The 22,468-nt window shown below is 39.4% G+C and overlaps 2 protein-coding genes across 5 annotated transcripts in view; one reads left to right on the forward strand and one right to left on the reverse strand.

Annotated features, from left to right (window-relative positions):
• The window catches only part of med9 (mediator complex subunit 9), a 64,308-nt gene extending 48,880 nt beyond the window's left edge, over positions 1 to 15,428 (forward strand). The window contains exons 3-4 of one of the 3 annotated variants that reach the window (XM_088612204.1): positions 10,219 to 10,286; positions 14,706 to 15,428. In XM_088612204.1, the coding sequence (XP_088468330.1) occupies positions 10,219 to 10,286; positions 14,706 to 14,784 (147 nt within the window). In that variant the 3' untranslated portion in view covers positions 14,785 to 15,428. The remainder of the gene's footprint in view (positions 1 to 10,218; positions 10,287 to 14,705) is intronic. The other 2 variants (XM_088612206.1, XM_088612205.1) reach the window with 2 other exon arrangements.
• pemt (phosphatidylethanolamine N-methyltransferase) overlaps positions 1 to 22,468 on the reverse strand; it is a 64,822-nt gene that overhangs the window by 30,945 nt on the left and 11,409 nt on the right. For both annotated transcript variants that reach the window (XM_088612203.1, XM_088612202.1), the window contains exon 3: positions 10,922 to 11,037. In XM_088612203.1, coding sequence (XP_088468329.1) covers positions 10,922 to 11,037 — 116 coding nt within the window. The remainder of the gene's footprint in view (positions 1 to 10,921; positions 11,038 to 22,468) is intronic.

Below are 22,468 nucleotides of genomic sequence, written 5' to 3' on the forward strand. Positions count from 1 at the left end.
GCCTGAGCGCCAGGCTCTTTTGCATTCAGCACAATCTGGACTGCTTTCCCCTGATTTTCAAAACACACATTCTTATGAGCAATTCCCATAACGTACTGAGACTGAACATGCCTGTCGAGAGAACAAATGAGCAGTGTTTGCATTCAGAACACTGATACGCATTATTTTAGAAAATGTAATGTAAAATAAAGTCAATTATCAAAATAAAGTCAATTGATCTTCACAGATGTACACACAGAAAACATAAATGGAAGAGTTTCCAATTAAACACACTCTAAATTCCTAAAGAATGTTTTTTTCTCAATTATTTTTAAAGGACTTAATTTCTTAAGGAGTTTAATTTCTTTTTACCTTTTCCATTTTAAATTTTCCATATCTGTTGTTTCTATGCATAGTACGTTTCGATGGCTGTCAGGAAAGGCAGTTTTCTGAATGCTTTTTGAGTTGAAAAATAACTACTGAACAATACAGGGGTGACAGCACTGAGCTGTGGTTAGGCATGTAGACCAAAAAGTCAAGGGTTAACAATCCTAGCTGTTCAGTCCTTGAGCAAAATACACTTCTCAAAATTAACAAAATAACACTCACTAAATAGTTAATAAGAAATAATCAATGCACTTCTGTATAAACAGGTCCCTAGGTCATCACTGTAAATGAGATTTTTTTTTTCCATTGACTTACCCTGTTAGACAAATGAGTTGCAAAAATGGTTCCTATGGTTCCTATATCTTTTAATATCATGAGTCACAGTCAAAAAATACCTTGTGTTTGTTAAATGAAGTCAAATTAATGGCATGTTTTTTTTTTAATACCAAAGTTCAGTATAATTATCAAGTGACTGGTTTAATAACCTCCCACCTCAGCGCACTCTGTCCAACCTCCCATTACATCTGCAGTGATTGCCTGAGGACAGTTATGATATGGTGATTTTAAACATGGTATTACTATACAGTATCAGCAGCAACCGGGCATCAGGGTGACTAATTCTCTGCATAAAAGGAGACAGCAATTATTTTGACTCGTTCACAGATAATACCACAGGACTGGCTGTAAAGTAGCAATTCAGTGAGCACTAAAAAGAATGCCTGTTGACATACTGTAACCAACGAAGAGAGAAAATATTTAAATATGTACAGCCTTTAATTTGAATGCATTTGGCCATGAGAGAACCTTGGCAAAGGATTTTACTTTATATTACTCAAGAGATATCCTCCAATCAGCACTTCACTGAGGACAGATAGTCAAGGATTAGTGAGCAGAAATGGAGCTTTTTTCTTTTAACTGCCCTGGAATCCTTGTTCACCAAACACTAAACAAAGCTTGACACCAAAAGACAGAAACAGCATGTCAGGAAATGCAGGTGAAACCGATATCAAATGGAAATAAGTGTCACTTGTAGTCAGTATCGCTTCCCCGTTAAACTAATGCACATCAGGTATCCTATGAAAACACTGTTCCAGCTTACTCTATACCCAGTCTCCTTCTTTATGAGAACAATTTTTAATGATCTATAGAGAAACATAAAGGTGCATTTGTTATTGCATTGATTGTTGTTGAGCAGTGAGCCTGCCAACAGCTTGGCAAGCCAAATTAAAGAAGGGGAATAGGAAAAAAAAAAAACTTTAGTTTTAATTTTTAATGCACCGTGTTCGCTGCACAGATATTAAAAGCATAACTTCAAAAAGCAGGGGTTACAGTATAGCGGATGACTGTGTTATTAAGTTCACGTTGAATGCCAAGCACAGTATATACGGTGGTGCTGGTGGGTGTCCCTGTGTCCATCACCAATGACGTCACACTTGCGCCCTCTACTGGCCCTTCTGAGTAACAACACCGTTTCATGCCACACGCATGCTGGCAACTTTCAACGGCAGTAAGACTCTTCCTCAAACTGGGGGAGGTGGGGGACAAATGTCAATCGATACTGCATCTCAGCAGGCTTCCTTTTTTACATTCTAATTCCCAATAGATTTGATTTTGAAGGATCTCATGGGGAACTGTCACATCTTTTACTGACAACCGTGTCAGTCCAGCAGAGCAAGGCTCGAGCACTCAAGGTGCTTGCACTTCCGCAGAAGGACCTGCACGCCTGGGAGGGACAAAAGCATGAGGAGGTGGAGGCTGAATGCTTGGGGGCTGCAGACTGTCAGTCAATCAAGTAGTAACCCAGGAAATCCACTCACAACACCATAACCTTAAAAAACACTGACACAAATAGCACAGCAGGATGAAAAATGCAGGGTCTCATTTTAATACCATGTGCAGAACAACCTGACTTTGCATCTGGTCTCCTCTGGAACTCTATCAGGGAAACATGCTTTTATAACGACACTTTTGTTTGGGGGGTTCGAATCAACCTCGCCTAACTTCCTCCCACCTGTGCACAGGTATCAGATATCTGACACGCCTGCCCAGCGTTCGTCACCTTGGATCACCATCCCATGGATCTGTGCGTATGCTCTTCCCTGAGACCCAAGCTTGCTACCTGCAATACGCGGGAGCTCTGCTTACGTTCCACCTCCTGGGGCCTTCTCTCATCCATAATCTCCCCCAGCATTTTCAGTTCTCCACCATCTGGCCCCCGACGCAGAAACCTGAGAATCGCCGGAAAACAAGCCCCACCACTCTCCTTGCCTTGCCTCTTGGCAAGCAGCTGATCTAATGAGGCTTCTGTACTGCAAAAATCGAATGAAGTAAAACTGTCATTCAGTTTTTTTCCGGTTTTAATTCTGAAACTCTGATTTGCACTGACGTTCCTTAAGATCTAATGCTTCTGGCCCCTTTGCCAGTCAGGGCTGCCAGTTTGCCAGCGAACCTCCGTGCGCCTGTTCTTTTTGCCCCGGAGTGCAACGCGATGGACAGACTTGACAAATCCCCCGATCGCTGGTTTTCCACCCCCGAGCCTCCCTGCAGCCCACCACTCCAGCTCTGAGTCCGGTACGCCCAACATTCGGCACGTTAGACCTAAAGCTCTTCTCAGTGCACTGCACTGCCCTCCCCTCTGCCTCAGCCCATTCTGATGACACCACGCCAGCAGGATCCCTGTGCCCCCACGGCACAGCCTCCAGCTCCTCTTCTCTGCCCACCCATACAAGCCTCCCCATTCACACCTGCGACACAAATTTCAGTAGGCTCCTATGGCACATCACGGCAAGGCCACGGTTTCCTCAGCCAGCTGGGCTAAGCCATACCCGAAAACCTGATTACTTCTTTCACCCTGTCTCTTTTGGGGTTGCCTAGACTCCTGAAATGTTATTACAATAATAACGTCACAAGATGATTGCAATATTAGATCATTGTTTTCTGGCACAGGTTTGGCAAATGAATAAGAAATCAATGGACATTGGGATAAATGAATATGTATTAACAGTGGCAACTACACAAACACAACAACATACAACATAGACCTCTAAGTTACTCTATTTACAAACAAGGTGTCTCTGAGTGTCTTGCCTAGTCCTGACCAACTAGAAGAACCCCAGAGTGCTACCAAGCATTCAAATCCAAACAGGCCAGAAGGAGAGAAGCCTGCCTTCTAAACCAAACAGAATATGACCTACAATTAAATCTCTCTATAAATCTGGATGCTACAAAGTGAATCGGTAACCTGTCTTCTTATTCTAAAAATGCATCTACAAACCAGGCATTTTTAACCTAGGGATTGTCTATGCAGGAAATCTGAGTTTCCTAAAACAACAGAATGGGAAGCTCTCTAAACAAGGTTCAAATACTTAACTAGAATCTGCTCTTTAAGGAACAAGGAGCTCCAGCCTGGCACTGTCTCTTCATGCTCCTTGTGTCGTTCTGTCCTTCCAGTGTCTCCTGTCTTCCTCTCTGTCGTTTGATCTTGTGTTCCTGGACTATCGATGCCTCTCAATGATCTACCGAGAACTTAACAGACAACTCCTTAGATCAATGTGTCTCAGACCCAGTACAACTCGGCAAACACTTCAGTTCCTTTCTTGTTTTGAAGCGCCAGAGAACTGCAACTGTTGATACTAGTTTAGCAGCAATCCTCATTAACAGGCCACAGAATTAAGTGTTGCTGTAGATTCCCCAGTGAGGACCCTTTCTGTGGTCACAGCCACAGAATAGCTAATAATCTGTGTACTGGAATGTAGAGAGATAAAGTTGTTCTTGATAAGTTTTATCTCAAAGGACATCGATACCCACTAGTATCTAGTAACTAGTATCAACTAGAGACTGATTCACGAGTTAAAGTAACCGATGGTAGGCTAAATGCATAACCCTTGTTTTTGTTTTGTTTGTTTTCTTCCTGATATCTGCTATAGCTTGATTGCCCTTGCATAACAAGCTGCCATTTGTATCCACGCAGTTTCATATCTTTACTTTGAATGCTGTCATGTACAATTTCTATGTATGAATACATGTATTCTGTGTGTTGTGAATCTGCGTGCAGACTGCTTGTTATTCTGTTGATTGATTCCCAATAGCCAAGGTAAACCCATGCAATGAAGAGTTACAATTCAAATTGTGTTAGTAAATTCGCACAACACTTACACTAGCTAAATGTTGACCATTGTCTCTCTGTTCTTAGACTGATCAATAATCACAATAGAGGCAACATTATCATGAAAACATGTGTAAAACATTTACAAGATGTTTTCAAAACATCTAGAGGATGTTACAATGAAAATGTTTGTACCTTAACACCTGTGCAATGTATGCATAATGCTATCAAAATGCTTTGTGTTTTGAGTCAGATGAGTAATATTATTAGTAATGAGTAAAAAAAATCAATACATTTTAGTCTTAGGTAAATGGTGAATTGACCAGTGTCAGTGTAGCTCTTAGCCATCAACTTTGATCCAAATTATCTAAATCACTCTACAGATTTAAAAAGGAACCTAGATTTTTCCTAATGCCATCTGCAATCGTGGTGCTTAAACATTTAAGAGCATGTGAAAAGCTCTACTATCAAATTAGTTTATTTTAAAAAAGTTCTTCGCAAGATTGCACACAGCTGAGAACTGGACATGAGATTATTTTAGGTCCTCTACAGTTATCATGAGCTCACTCGCTACTGATACATTAATTTCAAAAGGTTTTGAACTGTATCTAATGGTTTGAGATGTTCTTCTTTTCATAATACAATACAACAGCCTTTCAAGCCCTTAATTGGTTGGCATTAGGCTTAAAATCCCTTTCTCAGAGGTGGTGACACGAAATCGCAACAAAAAGGCACAGAAATAAGTTCTGCTGCATTTGATGTCATGGAAACTGATGGAAGTATTCATTAAACATTTTCAGGAGAGCAATGACATCAGTAAAAGACCATGGATGTAGAAGTACTGTAGCTGAAATATTCACAGCAGAGAGATCTATTTAGCAGACTACATCAAGCCAATTATAGTATTTTCAGGCCGAGTATTTCTCTTGTGTATTTCAGCATGTTCAGTAATTGTGTTGAATTCAGACCACAGCCTGAATAGTTTAATTCAATGAAAAGATAACAAAGAGACTTCTGAGAAAGATAGGGTTATGTGCATCCACCTGGACAATACACTTAAATATGCTGATTGATCCAACAAAATTTGATTAAAAAAAAATCAGTTTCTTTCTGAATCTACTGTATCTTCTGTTCCTTTTTTTCAATATATGTTTCTGTCTGTCCATTATCAAAATGTTCCTTGTCCTGATGTGACCCAGAATTATACCCCTGAGTTATGGGAAACAAGGAGAGTCTAGGAGCATATACTGTATATTGTTTTTGTCCTGGACAGGATGCCAGTCTGTATCATGCCACAGAGAGAGGGACAATTAAAAAATAAAAGCCAATAAACACCTGCTCAGCATGCTTTTGGAGGTGAGCCAAAACCTGAGCACCTGTAGGAAACTCATTCAAACCTGCGAATAAAATGCAAACTCCACACAGTAGGTTCCCCTACTGTGATCTTTTTGCTTACTTCATAAGGTTGGTTTGGAGTATGGATCTCTGTGAACCTGGAGGGCCAGTGTCCTTTGCACCCATTATAACCGATGTGGACATTTTCAAAATGTACCATTTTTGTAACAAACACATGATAAAGCAACAACAGCTGTGGCAGTAAGGGATTTTCAAACAAAACGTAGTGAACTTTGGTCTGCAAAACTCGACAATGCTTTGAAAATAGGTGGTTGAGGCCACTGCAGAACCAATTGCATGGAAAAAAAGGCTTGAACACGACATATTAACAAGTCCTTTGCATCACTGCATTTATCGCTCGCTGAATCCTCTGATCATGTGCAATGGGCTTTTCTCTCATGCTCAGTCCTGCTGGATCTCTGAGGTATAATGGTCCAGTATTCCAGTATAATGGTCCGAATAACACCATTACTTAAAATTCCCCCAAAATAGATTATTTTAAAGATACTGATCGGAAAACATATTCTCATTCTCCTAAAGTTCTCTCCGGAATTCGGAATTTAAGACTTTTCTCCTAAAGGCAATATAGCTTGTGACTGTACAGCGGGAATTATAATTGTAGACTCGCTTTTCCAAAAATAGATCTTTGCATTTCCTAGAATTCACCCCCCCTCCCAGCAGGGTCCTTGGAAATCTTTAAAAAAGGGGTATTTACCCACTGTGTGCACTGAATGGATCTCTCATTCCACGACTTCCATCACAGATCGAGACAGCTTTGCATTGAGCTATTTTCCACTTAACAGGCATGGTTTTAATTGACACTCTTAAAAAGTACACTCTTCATTTTCTCTGAGCCATTCAACTCACAGTTGAGCTCTCAAAAAATGGTGGTTTTGACCCGCTTATTAGTCAAGAGCTTCTGCCTCACTCCAATCATCACTGCAGTCCACCCCCTTGAATTCGGTCCTCCTTAATGCAATCACCAGCTCTCTGCCTCACGACCCCAATCAATTCTGCTTCGTGAGAGGCTTGACTGAGCCTGTTTGCCTCCTGGTGTTCGGACAGTACGTTTCAGGCTATTTCACGTAGTGGGAATAGAACGTAACTGTTGTGTAGGTTCAGCTCTTTTCAAGGAAACTGAAAGTGAGTGAAACTCCGGGTCCATAGTCAATCACTCTTAAAGCAAAAACGTGACATGACCTGCTTTGTTCTTCTATTTTTACTTTTGATATAATTGATTTAGTCTTGCCATAAGAGGTCATGTACACCTCTAGTCCTTGTCACAGCAAGCTTAAAGAACCCATAAAGAGCTTAGAGTTTAAGATTTAAAACACTTTAATGTCACTCATCACACCTCAAAGAGATCAGCTGGTGTTGCATGCGTAGATGTGCTGTTTCTGTGGGCAACATATTTAATTTCTTAGTTATTGTATGACTAAATATTTTTAAAAAATATATACAAAATGGGAACAGCATTTCAAGCAATTGAATTGAATTAACCTTTATTGCCCCTAAGGAAACTGTCTTGCACATCAAGAGCGCATAACATACAGCATAACATATACCACAGTAATATAATACAGCAACAGCAGAATACCATGATACAAACAACACTTAACATTGCTAAGGCAGAACTCATTCCAGTATCACAAGATTGAAAACAGACAATTAGCTGGTAAAGTGTCCAAAGCAACAATAATAATAACGAGATTAATTACTGTATACTGTATGGCTCTCCGTCAGCCATGTTTTTGAGTCCAAGGGTGCACTGGTAATCTTGCCACCAGTTCTGATCACCTCCTTCAACTTATTTTTGTTCTGCAAGGACAAGGCACCTTGTCCAAAGGTTAGAATGCTCTTATACAATGTGATGGAGAGTGATGAACAGTGTCAGGGGGATCCCAGTTACAGTGAGACCTTATAAGGGATTTATATAGTTTTTCTGAAGGCCATCAAAAGTCTGAAGTGGGCCTAGTAATGTAACAGCCTAGAATGAAACATTCTTGTTCTGTTGTCCTTCCCTGCCTCAAGCTTTAATGATCCATGGATTGTCAGCCTCTCTGCACAGAAGGATGCATTCACAAGCCACTGCGACGCCTGAATGAAATATCAAAGCGAAAAACAAAAACTTCTCAAGAGGTGGGAGCAGCCGCTGCTTGGAAAACAACAGAGGAGCGGAGTCTGACCGAGAGGTGTGCAGGCACTCGGACTCGATCCCCACTTGACACGATACTGACTCATCTGAGTCATTGGACATTTTTCCTACCACTTACAGTACATGCTAGACCAACATGAATAATCCGTTCTCATCTGAAATGAGCAAAAAGGCTCATACTGCTGTTGCTCAGAAGACCTAGCAGTGTAAGAAAGAAAAGAACAATCAGCCCACACCTGAAGAAGGCTCCACGGCCGAAACGTGTTTTCTCTCTTCTCTTTTCAGCATGGAATAAACCTATTACTTGTTCCTTTGCAGCCTACGCATGCCGACGCAGCTCCCCACCTGAACTACTACAGCATACTATAGTATATTAACACTTAACAGGACCTGGCAGTGTTAACAAGACCAGTCTTTGGGAAGGAAAAATTGAAAATGCTCTCAGATACAAAGCTGGATAGTTTAAGCAAACTGTCCGGGTCACTCCAGGGATTAGATTCAACTTGAATCCAAAGTTGGCTGTTTAACAAAAGTACTACATTCAACACGCTTACACAAATACGTAAATGTTGAATTCTGATGCTGTTCATCAATAAAATATAACATGGATGTTGTAGTGGTGTAGTGTCACACTGTGGAACCTTTGTTAATGTAGTCTCGCAATGTATAGTTAGGTTTTGTAACTTTCTGGGTCTACTTGTACATGCAGTCTTTGTATGTGACGCACGCAACTGTGGATTTACTTGAAGAAAGGGGGCCTGCCCACTTGGTGGATTTGTCATTGAGCATTTTTTGAAGCTGGCAGCCGGATCTGAGCTGTGATTAGATTTCATAAGGAAGTCCCATAGATTTCTCACTGTAAATAACACCGCTAGGCCAAAAATCCAATTTATCTTACCATTGACTTGCTTATTATAAGCCACACTGGCAGTATATACAGAATGAGAGAGAAGAGGGAGTCACAACAATGAAATACAAAGTTATTATTACTTTCCTTTTTTGTCCAGCTTGGTGGAAATTGGATTCAAAGAATACTTTATGACTTTTCGAATCTCAGATCTCTCAGAATACCGCTCATTATTTAACGTGACAGCTCAAAACGTACGTGTGTGTTATTTCCTTATAGCGATGGCTATTTCTAAAACACATTTTCAAATGATGTTGTAAAGTTCCTGCACAAAGGAAAGGAATTTAAATGCACGCAATTCTTCCAACTATAGTTGCAAATCTGTCAAATTCGTTGTCAAACCTAGCAAGACGGACTGAGATTTGCCAACAATCGATCACCAGTTGTACATGGTACTGTAGTGCAATGGGTAGGCCTTTGGACTCATAACTGTCAAGTTGTGGGTTCGAGTCCCTGCTACAGACACTGCTGTTGTACTTAGAGCAATGTATGTTGGTTCAGTCCACCCAGTTCTATTACTGGGGACCACTTGGAAATGGTCTTACTAAACCACAAGTCAATAAGATCGCTGCCATTACTTCCTAAGAAATGCCAGCAACCAGAAAAGTAGTTTGATCATTTCTTGGCTTAGTGGGATTGTATTGCATCGACTGTATTGCTTCAAACCTGATTTTGCTCAGGTTATGACTCCCTTTGAAAACGACTTTGCAAAATCATTTAAACGCCTCTAAACACAGCACTGGGGCAGTATTATTCCAGGATTGTGGAGGACAAGAATATCCCATTGTATTCCTACCTACATTACTACCTAGTGAGACTTGGTACTCAGCCCTTGAAACAGAATGTTTAGCCATCACACAGAGATCAGAAAGTCTCCATTATATTTGCTGGTGAGACTATTTACCTTGGAAACCTATCATCTAGCTTTAAAATAGTTAAAATCTATGAAGGACAAGAACCATCATTTGATACACTGGGCTTTCCATTTCAAGATTACCCATTGTCCCAGTGTTACCAGTAATGGTGCAGACCTTCTTCTGAGGCACCCAGTCTCGAATCCTGAGCTAAGACACAAATAGATTGAACAATAGATTTGGCAAATAATATATAATAAGGAACAAGTAATAGGTTTATTCCATGCTGAAAAAAAGAAGAAAGAAAACACAACGTTTCGCCCGTGGAGCCTTCTTCAGGTAAAGCATTACTTCAGGTAATGTATATTAAGGCCACTAACTGATTGTTTCTCACAGAAGTCTGATTCTAACCTGATTTTTCTTTGTCTTGTTAAAGGAAGGAAGCCATGAGTCGAAAGGCTGTGTTACTGCCCTGCCCGCCTGGCCTGTGTGGCCTGGCATTAGGTACTGTATTTTGAAAGTTCATTTGTTTTAAATATTTACTGTATGTGGAGTTGTTCTGTGTAATGTGTTGCCTAATGCGGATCCACAAACGTGTCTTGTGGTGTCTGTTCCACCTTCTTGGGTTAGGCTACCTCTCTCTGCAGCCTCTCCCCGTTTAATGGGGTTCACCTATTAGTAGTGTGGGACCTGGGATGGGGCTTAGTGTATTTAGCCTCGGAAGGGGACAGAGAGAGCATTTTTGTTTGTGTTGTTTGGTGTGTTGAGTCTTTCTCCTGCCTTGTATTATTCAGTCTACCAGAACAAATTCGAAATTGTTTAACTTTATACTTCGGTGTCCTACATTTTTTCTCCTGTTGATCAACACACAATATTTTATTTTGGGAGAAAATGTAAGCTAAAGTCTCGCTTGTCAGCCTCAGAGGAATTAAGACACTGAAGCCTGGCAGATCCAGACCCCAAACTGCCTGATACTGCTGATCAAGTTCTTCCAGTTCTTGTCACACAGTCCCCTACATTACAGCACGCATTCAGAAGAACATATGGTATTAACACACTGCCACCCTTACCAATCTCCAGAGAAATACAGCCGTTTCTGCTGCACGTGTTGCTCTGTGGGCTCGGCCAACCAGTCTCACCTGTGACTGCGATAGACGTTAAGCAGAATGATGAGAAGAGCCAGACAGTAGCAGGCGGCGTAAGGGCATCCGAAGACTCTCGTGAGACCCTTGGTTCTGTGTTCCCATCTGGCCACCTGTAAAGCGATGACAGCGATGACATCATCATCATTATCAAACAGCATGAGACCGGAACATCGGGGTCTAGACTTGACCCCAGTCTGACCCCGGCACAGGTTTGGAAAAACAGAATAAACAGGGACCAACTTCATCATATGAAAAAAGTTTTTTTTATGGACAATATGAATATAATAATATAGTAAGGAGGAACACGTAAAGGTTAATTCCATAGGAATGAGCAGCCAGTATGTTTCCAGGTCTGGACCTCTAGAAAGTACAATATTTTTTATATACTATCCAAAAGGACAGCATAATTTGTCATGTTGTTTGTTTGTAAGGCACGTACATTTAAGATTCAAAAATGAAATCCCATTTATTTCCCACAACAGTAATGACAACTCAGTACAGTCGACTCTCAATTTATGTGGTCGGCTCTGGAAAATAAAACATTTTGAAAAAACTCTTTATTCTCTGAATAAACAGCGAACACACCTCACACACGCCTATGAGAGCTAACTAATGTGCATATACAGTCTTCTCATTTACTTTTATTTACTGTTTTTATATTTCTATTCAATATATTGAATTACCCTAAGAGATTAGTAGGGTTTTTTATTAGGGTTATAAGAAAACATTTGACTACGCACTATTCAAAATCCCTAACCCCTCATAAGTTATGAGTCGACTGTATTAGAAATTGTCAGTCGGTGTGAAAACTGGCCTCTTCTGTCCACTGTTTCTTCAGATATTTTGTTTTTCTAAGACGGAAAATCACAGAGATGACAGAACAGGGTACACTGAAAAACCTGCTGGAACGGGTCAAGCTGCCACGCTGTGAGAGCTCTGCCTCAGTCCAGCACAGTGGGATATTTTTAAATAAAGTCAAAGCAAAAGTGAGCCATGCAATGATATGCAATGCTCATTGCAATTAAGTAAGGCACTCCCCTAAATAAATTGTATTTCATAAGTCTTTATGAAGCTGTGAACTGGTTGTATCAAAAGTCACCTGTGTTGGCTGGATAATCTGTATCTGTGTAATCTGTGTTGGTTTTCTGATTGGTTTTACACCCCATTACTAAAGTCTATTTAGATACACCAAGTACTTTTGGGGTTTACTTATTCTCCAAAAGATTTGGAGAAGTTGTGTATTATGAATTAGATTAATCTCCAATACAGTTGTCTGGCTGCATTGTTACAAAATTAATACCTAAACAAACAGACAATCACCAGCTGCTCTTATGAATGGATTCACCCTAAAACCCTTTATCTGTGTAGAACAGTAATTCAGAAGCATAGATGCCCATCTGTTGCCGTGAAAAAAACAAAAAAGTTCATTATTATTACCAGAAGAGTTTAGATCTCAAATAAAGTGCCCGAATAGAAGCTGTACAGGTAAACTTTCTAACCTAAGTTCTAGGTCTCTGAAGGACTCTGAAGGATCAAATTATTTTTTCTCCTCAGTGTCCATTAGTATAGTTCTCATCTGTTGCACTGTTATGGTTACGTAATTGCAAAGAAGTGTAATACAGAAACTAGGGCAAGCAGTACAATGTCTTCTCTTGTATACATACTGTAAAAAAAGCAGAATAACACAATGGCATGTCGTTTTTTTACAGCAGACAGTTCTGAAAGATTTCTTAATTGGAGAAGTGAAATGCTGGTACTAAGAAAAGGAGATATGTAATACTTTTTGGACTATTTACTGCATAACATATATACTAAGACAATGAAAAACGCTGTTAATAACCTAATAACGCATTTTTCACAAAATCAACATAGTAGAAACACTTACATTATTAACACAATCAAAGTTAATTGCAGTACAACACAGGTGGAAAAAAAACCCTTTCTCAAGAGTCCAGCTGTTCATATACCACAACAAAAACACAGATGATCTTTTGCTACATGCTGTACAATCCCACTGAAAAGCATTTTAAATCCATTACCTTGAATGTTTCTATTGCAGTTCTTCCCGACCCTAATTATCATGTATGTTTAAACCTAAACATTACATCAACAACATTTGTTGACAAAAAGAAGGTCTTGCAATTAAACCAATGTACCTACAAGCACGGAAACTTGATGAACGCTGGGATCCTTTTATCTTAAACAAGAATTGGTCTCATGTACGCTACAGTGTTTGAACTTAAGTGTGAGTCTGGAATTGGAGCTAATTGCCACATTCATCTAAAAGCCATTTTCCTTCTCGTGTCCTAATCTTCCCTTTGTGATATCATCTGTACTTCAAGGTGATAACAATTGAATGAAATGTACGTTTTCCTGGGCTCTCCATAGACTGTTATTCCTCTTGTTCATGTAACAAAGCTGTGCTCATATGAACAGCTTTTTTTATTATTCCTGCAGTTCCGTTCTCATGTGGCAATCTGGCAAGGCTGCATTGCTTAATCACAAACTGCATATATTTGCAGAGATTAATGCGAACCGTGAGCTCACAGCATTATGAAAAAGGAACAGAACATGCAGTGGTCATTTACGTGCTGTGCTTAATCGAGCCATAATTTTGCAGGTTTTTTTTTCTTTTTTCAAGTTGGCATTTAAATGCTCACGGTTTTGACACAGTTAAAGAAACGAGATAAGGTGGTGGAGCAGGAATTCTGAAGTCAAGCCCACTTATTGTGTATACCACCTTTCAAGGAACACATGCTGTACATAAAATGCAGTTTAATGCAAAAAAAAACAAATTAAAATTGCTTAAAACATAAATAAAAGAACAATAAATGTATATAAATGGTTGCAAAACTAATACATTATACTTTCACAAAATGTGGTGCATGGAAATCTATATACATGCATGCAAAGTGACCAAGTGTACAGGCAAAGAACTCAAAGAAATTTCAGTTTATTAACGAATCACCAACCCAGAACATTAAAAGGAAAATTTATATAATGATGGGGGATATATTCTCCAAATTAGCCATAAAACTATAAAGGGTGAGTCTATGAACAATCTATGAAGAAAACATGTTGCACTCGTATATACAGCAGAAGTAGTGTATATTGTATGATCTTCTGAGTCCAGACTGATGCCTCTATATCCCATTGAAGACGCATAACTACTGTACGTCTTTTGAGCACTGAGGTGGGTTTATGTATTTGTTGAGAGGAAGGAAAAGAGACGAGCTGCTACTGTAAAAAATTAAAAGGCTATAAAACATAAAAGTTAAAAATACCTTTCAAATATTTAATAATTAAGAACTAGGTTCTGTAGGTGCTTGTATGTCTTTTTTTTTCAGTCTATAGCAACAATCAGTGCACAGAGGTGTATGTAAATTATAACTCTGGAGGTAGGAGTGTACCTGCTTTCTTTCAAAAGCATATTGTTATAAATTGGAAAGTAGAGTCTCATTGCAGCACAAATTGAAAGCAACTGCAGCAAATTCTTAGAATGTAGAATGCAAAGAAATTACAAAACTATATAGTATTCAGTTTCAAATTCAAATAATTTATCCAAAAGCAGTAACATAGTATCCAACGAGCATGAAATTAAACAGAGATACAGGAATGAAGGAAAGGTGGTATTTAATATGAAGTATTCCATTTCACTCGAAAGAAATCCTGCATAACAAGTAAAAACAAGCAACTCCAGTTGTCTAATCAATCCAGAATCTTATCTAGCTAATTCATGGAGGATCCAACACAGATGGCTTCAACAACTTTGTAACAGAAATCCAAGAGTGCCTCCTATCCTAAGAAAGACACCTCATGAAGCAGGCATGACTTTTAGCGCTCTTAAGCTGCCCTAGCAGAATTCCCTGGCTGAACCACTGCTTTCTACCCTATGCTTTGAAGATGACACGTCAACCTCTGACCTCAGTCTTGTGACGCCTGCGTTTGCAGAGCCCAATGTGATTGCATATCTAGGACGGTGCATGTTTACAGTTTAATGGATCCACTTTAACAGCCTTTGTGGTTGTAATTAATGGTACAGTTCTTCAAATATACATTTTTATAGACATTTTTTACATTTTTCTTTGCTGCCGCTCTTGCAATAATATTTAAAGAGCAATGACGATAACCTCGGTAAAGATATATAGTGTTTGTAGGCCTTTTTTCCATTATTTTGTTTCATTTGTTTCCCACTGAATAGTTCCATCTCAGCTCACTGAATGAGTACGCCTGCTCTTCATATCCTTATCAGGAATCAGGATATGGGGACACTTTGCAAGCTCTATAGTGTCTGACAGGAGGGTCATCTCTGATTGGAAGACACTTGCATCCCTTAATGATGTCATTGCAAGCCCGTGGACTGTACAATGGCTGACGCTGCGCTCTGACCCAAGGCTTCTCTCCCTGTCTATGTGTCTCATGGAGAGCAAGCTGGGGTATGCGAAAAGACGAATTCCTAATGCAATAAATTGTACAGGGCTAATAAAGTGATATGATGTTATGTACGTGTCGTGACTGAATTCTGTTGACACATGCTACATCCATTTGGATGCGAGGCCTGACATACAGTACTACACACAAGCTGACATCTCAGAACAGGGATGTGCAATCTAGAACCTGGAGATCTTGTCAGTGTCTGCAGATTCTCATTTCATTGTGGCTCTTAATGACCTAAATTGCCTCATTGGTACTGTAGTTCACTGGACCAATTTAGCAACTCTTCCCAGCTCTTTAGGTGCTCACTCCTTGAACTGACCTAGAAAACATTAAGACTACATTTACTAAAAAAAAAATCTGCAATTTGCTTTTTAAAATCTTGATTACACATTATTGCAAAATCTCAGATGTGACATGGAACCTAAATACACCATGGGTTTGGAGAGTTAAGATTCAATTTCTCAAAAAATACTTCAGTCAGGAACTAAAGATAGGAACAAATGTTTTCTGTAAAGGTTAAAAACAAATCTATATTGATGAATAAGCAAGACTGCAATAACATGATGTTGTTATTGCTGGAAACTAGGCCAGCTTTAACTATCAATAATCCATATTAACAACCCATTATCCCTGATAACCCTGAAATGGAAACCTTTAAGAAGAAAAGCCACACTAGGCAACATACATATTTGATTGAGTTCACTGAGGCAAAGCGTCTTGAACTACAGCAGGCTTATTCAATCTGTAGTGCTTCAAGTAAAACTGATATTTATTAGTTAATAAAAACATCCATTTCAATGATCCTTTCATATTTCAGTATTATAATCAATCTATTACACCAAGAGTTCTTTCTTACCATTTAATTAAATTGATATTAACAAGAAAAAATAAATAATTCTCGTTAACTGCTGAATGCATAATTTGACAGGACCTTGGCTCATAATTTCATCTATTGACCTTCAGTATCTTGAAACATCTAATAGATCACACTCCAGCATGAACGTCTTTGGCCTATCTTTTAAAAGTTAAAGGGATTTTACCTCCCTAAAATATTTTTTCCTGGCACACCTTGCTTTGTTTAAAACTTACAGTATGAAAGACAGGATAGTTGAAGCCAATACAGAGAACTTCTGGTCTACATACAGTACATGCCCACAAGTTGCACTACACTTGGAATGAATCCTAAAGACACAGACTCTACATGCCTGTCCTGTACTGGCTCTACAAATGTAATTAAGTCCCAAAGACATAGACTCTACAAGCACACCTGAAACTGACTCTACATATGAAAGTCTAGCCCAAAGACAAGGCTATACACGCTTGTAGATACTGTATGGAATTCAATCCCATGTACCTCAGCACTGAAAAAAATTAAACTAAACAGACACATTTTTTTTCTCTTTGAGTTTGAACGTGATAGCACGAAAAAGTGAAACTCTCTTCAGGTGGGTCGTCAGTGTGCACAGGGAAGAAAGGAGAACAAAAACAAGGAGAAGTGTATTCGGAAACTGAGGAAGAGTCACGAGGATTACATGGAAAGAGAGCAAAGCAGCGTCCAGAACAGTGTGTACTCTCTTGGTACACAGCCAATAGGAGCCACAGCACTGGGTTACCAAGGTAGAAGATAAGGATCATGGGAAGGCTGGACTGGAGAGCTAGTTGAGGTCAAATAGGTATTTGACTTGTACGGTGTGGACCGCTTATAAACCTCTGTTTAAGAATTAGCTGAACTGCAAACAAGCCTCCACAGCAGTGAACCCAAATGAGAAATATTAAATGCAATTAATATCCCATACTTTACTATATCATTCTGTTTACCTGGGTTTCTAATAGATAAACGCATAATCTTCCAGCTAATGTCATTCAGCCTAAAACCCTGGTTATATTTAAACAGCTGCATTAAAACACCGTTGATCATGTGTGCTTTCTTGTGTGGCCTGTTTTCTGCCAGTGTAATTTAAGGAAATGGAACTGTAGTCTGAAAAGCACCAAAATAACGCAGTTATTCCATTGCACTCTGACATAAATAATCAGAATCTTTTTTTGACTGTACACAGAAAAACACAAGTACTAAAACACATCTGAGTGGAGAGCAGCATCAACTTGGGGCTGTATAGGAATCAGAAAAGTCAGTCCAGTATTTCATCATATAAATGTTGTGTTTTTGTACTTCTCAATATTAGAATTTATTGGATTTTGTAACACAGGCAGTGGGAGAGCTGTACATTTACGATATACATATGATCAGCCTTTGACACTTTGCAAATAAATTGTGCTTGTTTGTGACATCAGCAGTGCAAATGCGGGACTAATACAAGACTAATGGATTTGATAAGTAGGCTATGGGCCACATGCCTTTTTCTTTATCTGTATTAAACAAACACCTTTGTCTTATTTGTTAGGAGTGATAACATCAACTACAGTAAATTGATTTGTTTTGATCTCACAGCATATTACGTCTGTTCATAATTGCACTGACAAAACCAAATCTACTGGCGCAAAAACCTAACCAACATGTGAGTGCATACCTATCATTTAGGACACAACAGAAATTTCGAAACTACCCCAGAGATATAAACTGACAAGGGAGACACATGTCAACTCCTTCAAGTGTGAAAAGGAGATTTATCAAGACTAAACCAATATAAATATTTCTGAGCAAATAGTTTATGTACAGAAGGTGCTGGTAAATGTTCTGTTTGCCTACTGGGAGAAAAAAAAAAGGAAAACAATTTCAATATTGTTAAATCTTGTGGTGAGAGCAGCAGCCAATCATTGCCTCAGCTGAAGCTTCGAATGTGTTCCAAGTTGCCACGCTACATTTTAACCGCAGCGAGATAAAATGAGAACAGACTGAGTCTGCCTTGACCTTACTGGTAATGCCACTGGTCATGCCATTGTACGTGACTGGGGCCAAATCCCAGTACACACAATTTATACAGCACGATATAAGCACAAGCAGAAAACACATGCATCCACTGAGAGCACTGACTGATTAATAGTTTTGATGAAGTCAACTGTAAGCACACCACACAATCTGTCTATACAGGGCTTACTGAAAAGCTGAGCAGTTACTAGTTTGAAAGTGTCAACCTACTGTCCTTTTACTGCCCCTCGCTAAACATTGAAGTTGAAACTGCAGTTCTAGTGGCTTTCGGTGGTACTGCTCTTTACCACTCTTAAAGTAAAGTCATTATAGTTGAAAACTATATAGATTTAAAAAAAAACATTACCAATCATTCAGTTATTAGAAGGTGATTGTACATTTACTCTGAAAAGGTAAAGACAGACAAAAAGCAAAACCAAGTGTAGTCACGGTGAAGACTCAGTTGGATATTAGCTGGTTCTCACAACCTTTTTCAAGGCAACTCAGCAACTGTAATTATCAAATCAATGCTTACAGTATTCTCTGCCCACTGAGTGGAGATTTGTAGATTGCTGGCTTAATTCACTAACTACGGACCGAGATAATGATTTCACGAGTACCATTTCACATAATTACATGCCATTTAGAGGCAGGTAGTGTATCAAGATTGGTTTACTTATAATCCATAAGGATATGAAAGGCTTTTGCTCACTAACAGGCAGTATCCTCACATGGCTTTCTGTTCATAACCCTAATAGCATTTAAAAAGAGATGCCTCTTATTTTTGGCCACATGTAGTCTGTTAGATATAGACAGACTGACACCCTGTCAAGGGTTTGTTTGACAGGGAATCCTGATCAGGTTGTGTGCAAGCGATCACATTACGCCTGTTTTAATAATAATTCATAATAATTCCTTACACTTATATAGCTCGTTTCTGGACACTCTACTCAAAGCGCTTTCCAGGTAATGGGGACTCTCCCCCACCACCAGTGTGCAGCCCCACCTGGATGATGCGACAGCAGCCATAGTGCACCAGAACGCTCACCACGCATCAGCTATCAGTGGGGAGGAGAACAGAGTGAGGAGAACTGTGTCTGTTTTGGAGGCCTTGCACTAGCTTCCTATTATGTTTCAATTCGACTTCAAAACCCTCAAGCTCACCTATAGGGCTGTACATGGCTTGGCACCTCAGTACCTGGCTGATTAATAATCTGTCTACTCCTCACCACACAACACAACACTACATGTCCGCCAAGCTCATTCACATTCTCTGGGTGACGGTTTTCTCCTGCTACGCCCCAAAACTCTGGAATTCTATCCCCAAAGATATCAGAGAGTCTTCTACCCTGAAGTCTTTTCAGAAAGACTTTAATTAGTATCTGTGTCTGCTGCATTTTCTGATGACCTTGGATCTTCTGCGGCACCTTATGTTTTTTATATGATTATTTTTTCAAATATAAGGTATGCTTATAACTTTATTTACACTTTCGGTAAAACACTTTGACATGCTAGTTTTAAAGGCGCTATATTAAAGAAAACTTATTATTGTTAAGGGTATGGCTTTGTGCCCAGTGCTGATAAGGTTAGAATACAGTATATTTCACCATGACCATCTCAGAATAACATCATTACTGAAAGAGGATGGATGGACAGTTGCTCTCACACATGAATTCTCCAAGCATTGTTTGAAACTGGAGTGAAAATTGGACACAGCTGGCTTGATTGTCTGATTAGTGTCCTGTGTGACCAGAATGCCACAGGAGGGAAAGAGCTCACATGATTGGCCCAGTCAGTAATTGCACATTCCACAGGATTAACGATCGGTGTATATCAGTAGCCAGGTGTAGGTGGGTTGGCCGTTTATGGTTAAACTCAGTGCATAAGAGTAGCAGTATGGATTGCAGTGAGTTTAGCTTGCATGGGGAGGGTAGTAGTCTGATTCTCATTAGCATTTAGTCTTGCAGTCTGTGTGTGTAAAGGTTTGAAGGATGTTAAGGGGGAAAAACTTGTAAGGATTTTGTTTAAGGATTTGTTATTAAGGAAAGCAGGATCCTGAGGAGAATATTGCTCAAAGGTATATATTCCTGAAATTAGTTTTAAAGCTACATTGATTGTGTAGTGTAGTTTGAATCTTGGTGTGAAAAGACTAAGCTAGGTAAGGAGCCCCAGAAGGTCTCCAAGGAGGTACTGAACATGAATCTTCCCTTTTAAAGGGGGAAAACTGATTGCAAATGCATAAGCCAGGTTGTGTGTATTTCCATTTTTTTGTAATGGAGTTTTGAAGAGGAATTCAGCTGTTGAGGCCTCTCCTGATATTGCAACCAAAGATCCCCAACAGGAGAGGAAGGGGACCTGGAGTGAGTGTGTCAATAACCTTGGGAGAGAAATGAACTGATCTCAGGGTGTGCAGGCTTCCCCACAAGGGGACTACTGGTATAGGTTTAGAGACCATAGGGGTTCTACATGCTAAACATAGTGATGGACTACCCAAATGCCCATGTGTCATTGGATATGTTGGGTTTGGTTCACACTCTGGCTTGAGGGTTCACACTTGGCATTCATTGCACTGTTTACAGATGGGGGCACAACTTTACTGGCAAGTTATGCATTCTTAACAGGAATCAGCCTTTTGTAAGGATAAAACACAATGGCTGTTGCAAAATGCAGTTAGAGCATTATGTTTTTAAGAAGCAAAATCCTACCTGGTACAAGTATTCCTACTTGACCTGTTAAGTGTGAATTGTGAACTTTAGTTTATGCCAAATATTCCCCTGAGTAAAAGGCTACAGTAGCACAATGGGCACCTCTTTTATTTGTAATTGGTCTTCTGTCCTTAAGACCCAACTTAATTTGGGAGTGATTTATTTGCAACATGAGGCTCAAGGGTGTTACAGCAGTTAGCATGTTTGTCTCAATTTCAGGAGATGGCACCTGATGTCCACCACTCTTACACTAATATACATTTGTTCACATAACAAATACCTTTTAGTGATATTTTTCCTTGTGACTGACTAAAAAGAAAATCAAGAAAAAAATATAGAAACTCTTAACATTATTCTTTAATATAGTTAAGATTTGTTATGGTGGGTTTCAAATAATTATTTTCCAGTATATACATCAAGTAAAAGCCTTTTACAGAACACCTAATTTATATCATTACCCCCTTCTTAAAGGCTATTGACGACTTAATCTCAGACTTGCACACAACCCTGCCAGAGTGATGGAGACTCACCACAAAATCGGTCGGTTAGTCGGTTATATAAATATACACTTTCAAACCTTTTTGCTTGGAATTGCATCACTCAAAAACAGTACGCCAGCTTTCAATTTTTCAAAACAATACTAGACTGAAAAAACATTTCTCTTTGCCCAAACTACGCGGTCGCCTGTTAAGTTCACACACAATTTAAATTACATCTTGTTACAACTTAAGAGGTCACAAAATTTAAACAAGTAGTGGGTGCCAGGTGTTTGGCCAAGCTGCTAACCAGGTAAACACAAATGATCGAAGTGGATCTTCTGGTGAATTACTATGGTTAAGCACAGCAAAGTCACAGAAAGATGGCATAAGAAGACTGAATAGAGAGACATAAAGGAAGACGTTGGAGAAGGGAGACTGGAGAGAGTGGCAGACCGAAGTTTGTGCCTGGGAAGACAACCTTGTTCTGATCAGTCTTGGGGACCAGATTCTGAGTAAGTAATTTGAACCTTGTTTAAGAGAGCATGCTGTCCTCTATTTTAGGACATTCTGATTTCCTGAACTGTTGAATCCTTGGGCTAAAACACTCTCCTAATTGGTTGATGGATTTCTAGAATAGGGAGAGATTCCTATTGACTTTTGTGCATCCAGCTTATAGGAAGGGAGATTTTGCACTTGGTCATATACTTTAAATTTAGGATGCAGGGTATTTCTCTTGTTGCCCTGTTTAAGTATTATACTGTGTTTCAGGTTAGAGAGTTTGCAGTCTGAGTTTTCTGGGTCTGAAAAACATAGGTCTCTGGGACATCTTGTTTTGTACAATTGATTATTAAACCTCTCTTGTGTTCTGAAATTGAGATCACGTATCCAAATCTCATTCCCCAAAAATCTCTGTCAATTATGCAACTCTACTTTCCTATTAAATTTCCATGCAAATTCCTTTTTGTCAAATAAGGATTCTAGTTTGTGCCCATGCAGAATCATGAACTACCTGATTTTCATGTTGAAGTCTTCCAATGCTCTGTCCTTCTGGTCA

This window comes from Lepisosteus platostomus, chromosome 19, assembly GCF_059453375.1.
Source record: "Lepisosteus platostomus isolate fLepPlt1 chromosome 19, fLepPlt1.hap1, whole genome shotgun sequence".
NCBI classification, from domain to species: Eukaryota; Metazoa; Chordata; class Actinopteri; order Semionotiformes; family Lepisosteidae; genus Lepisosteus; species Lepisosteus platostomus.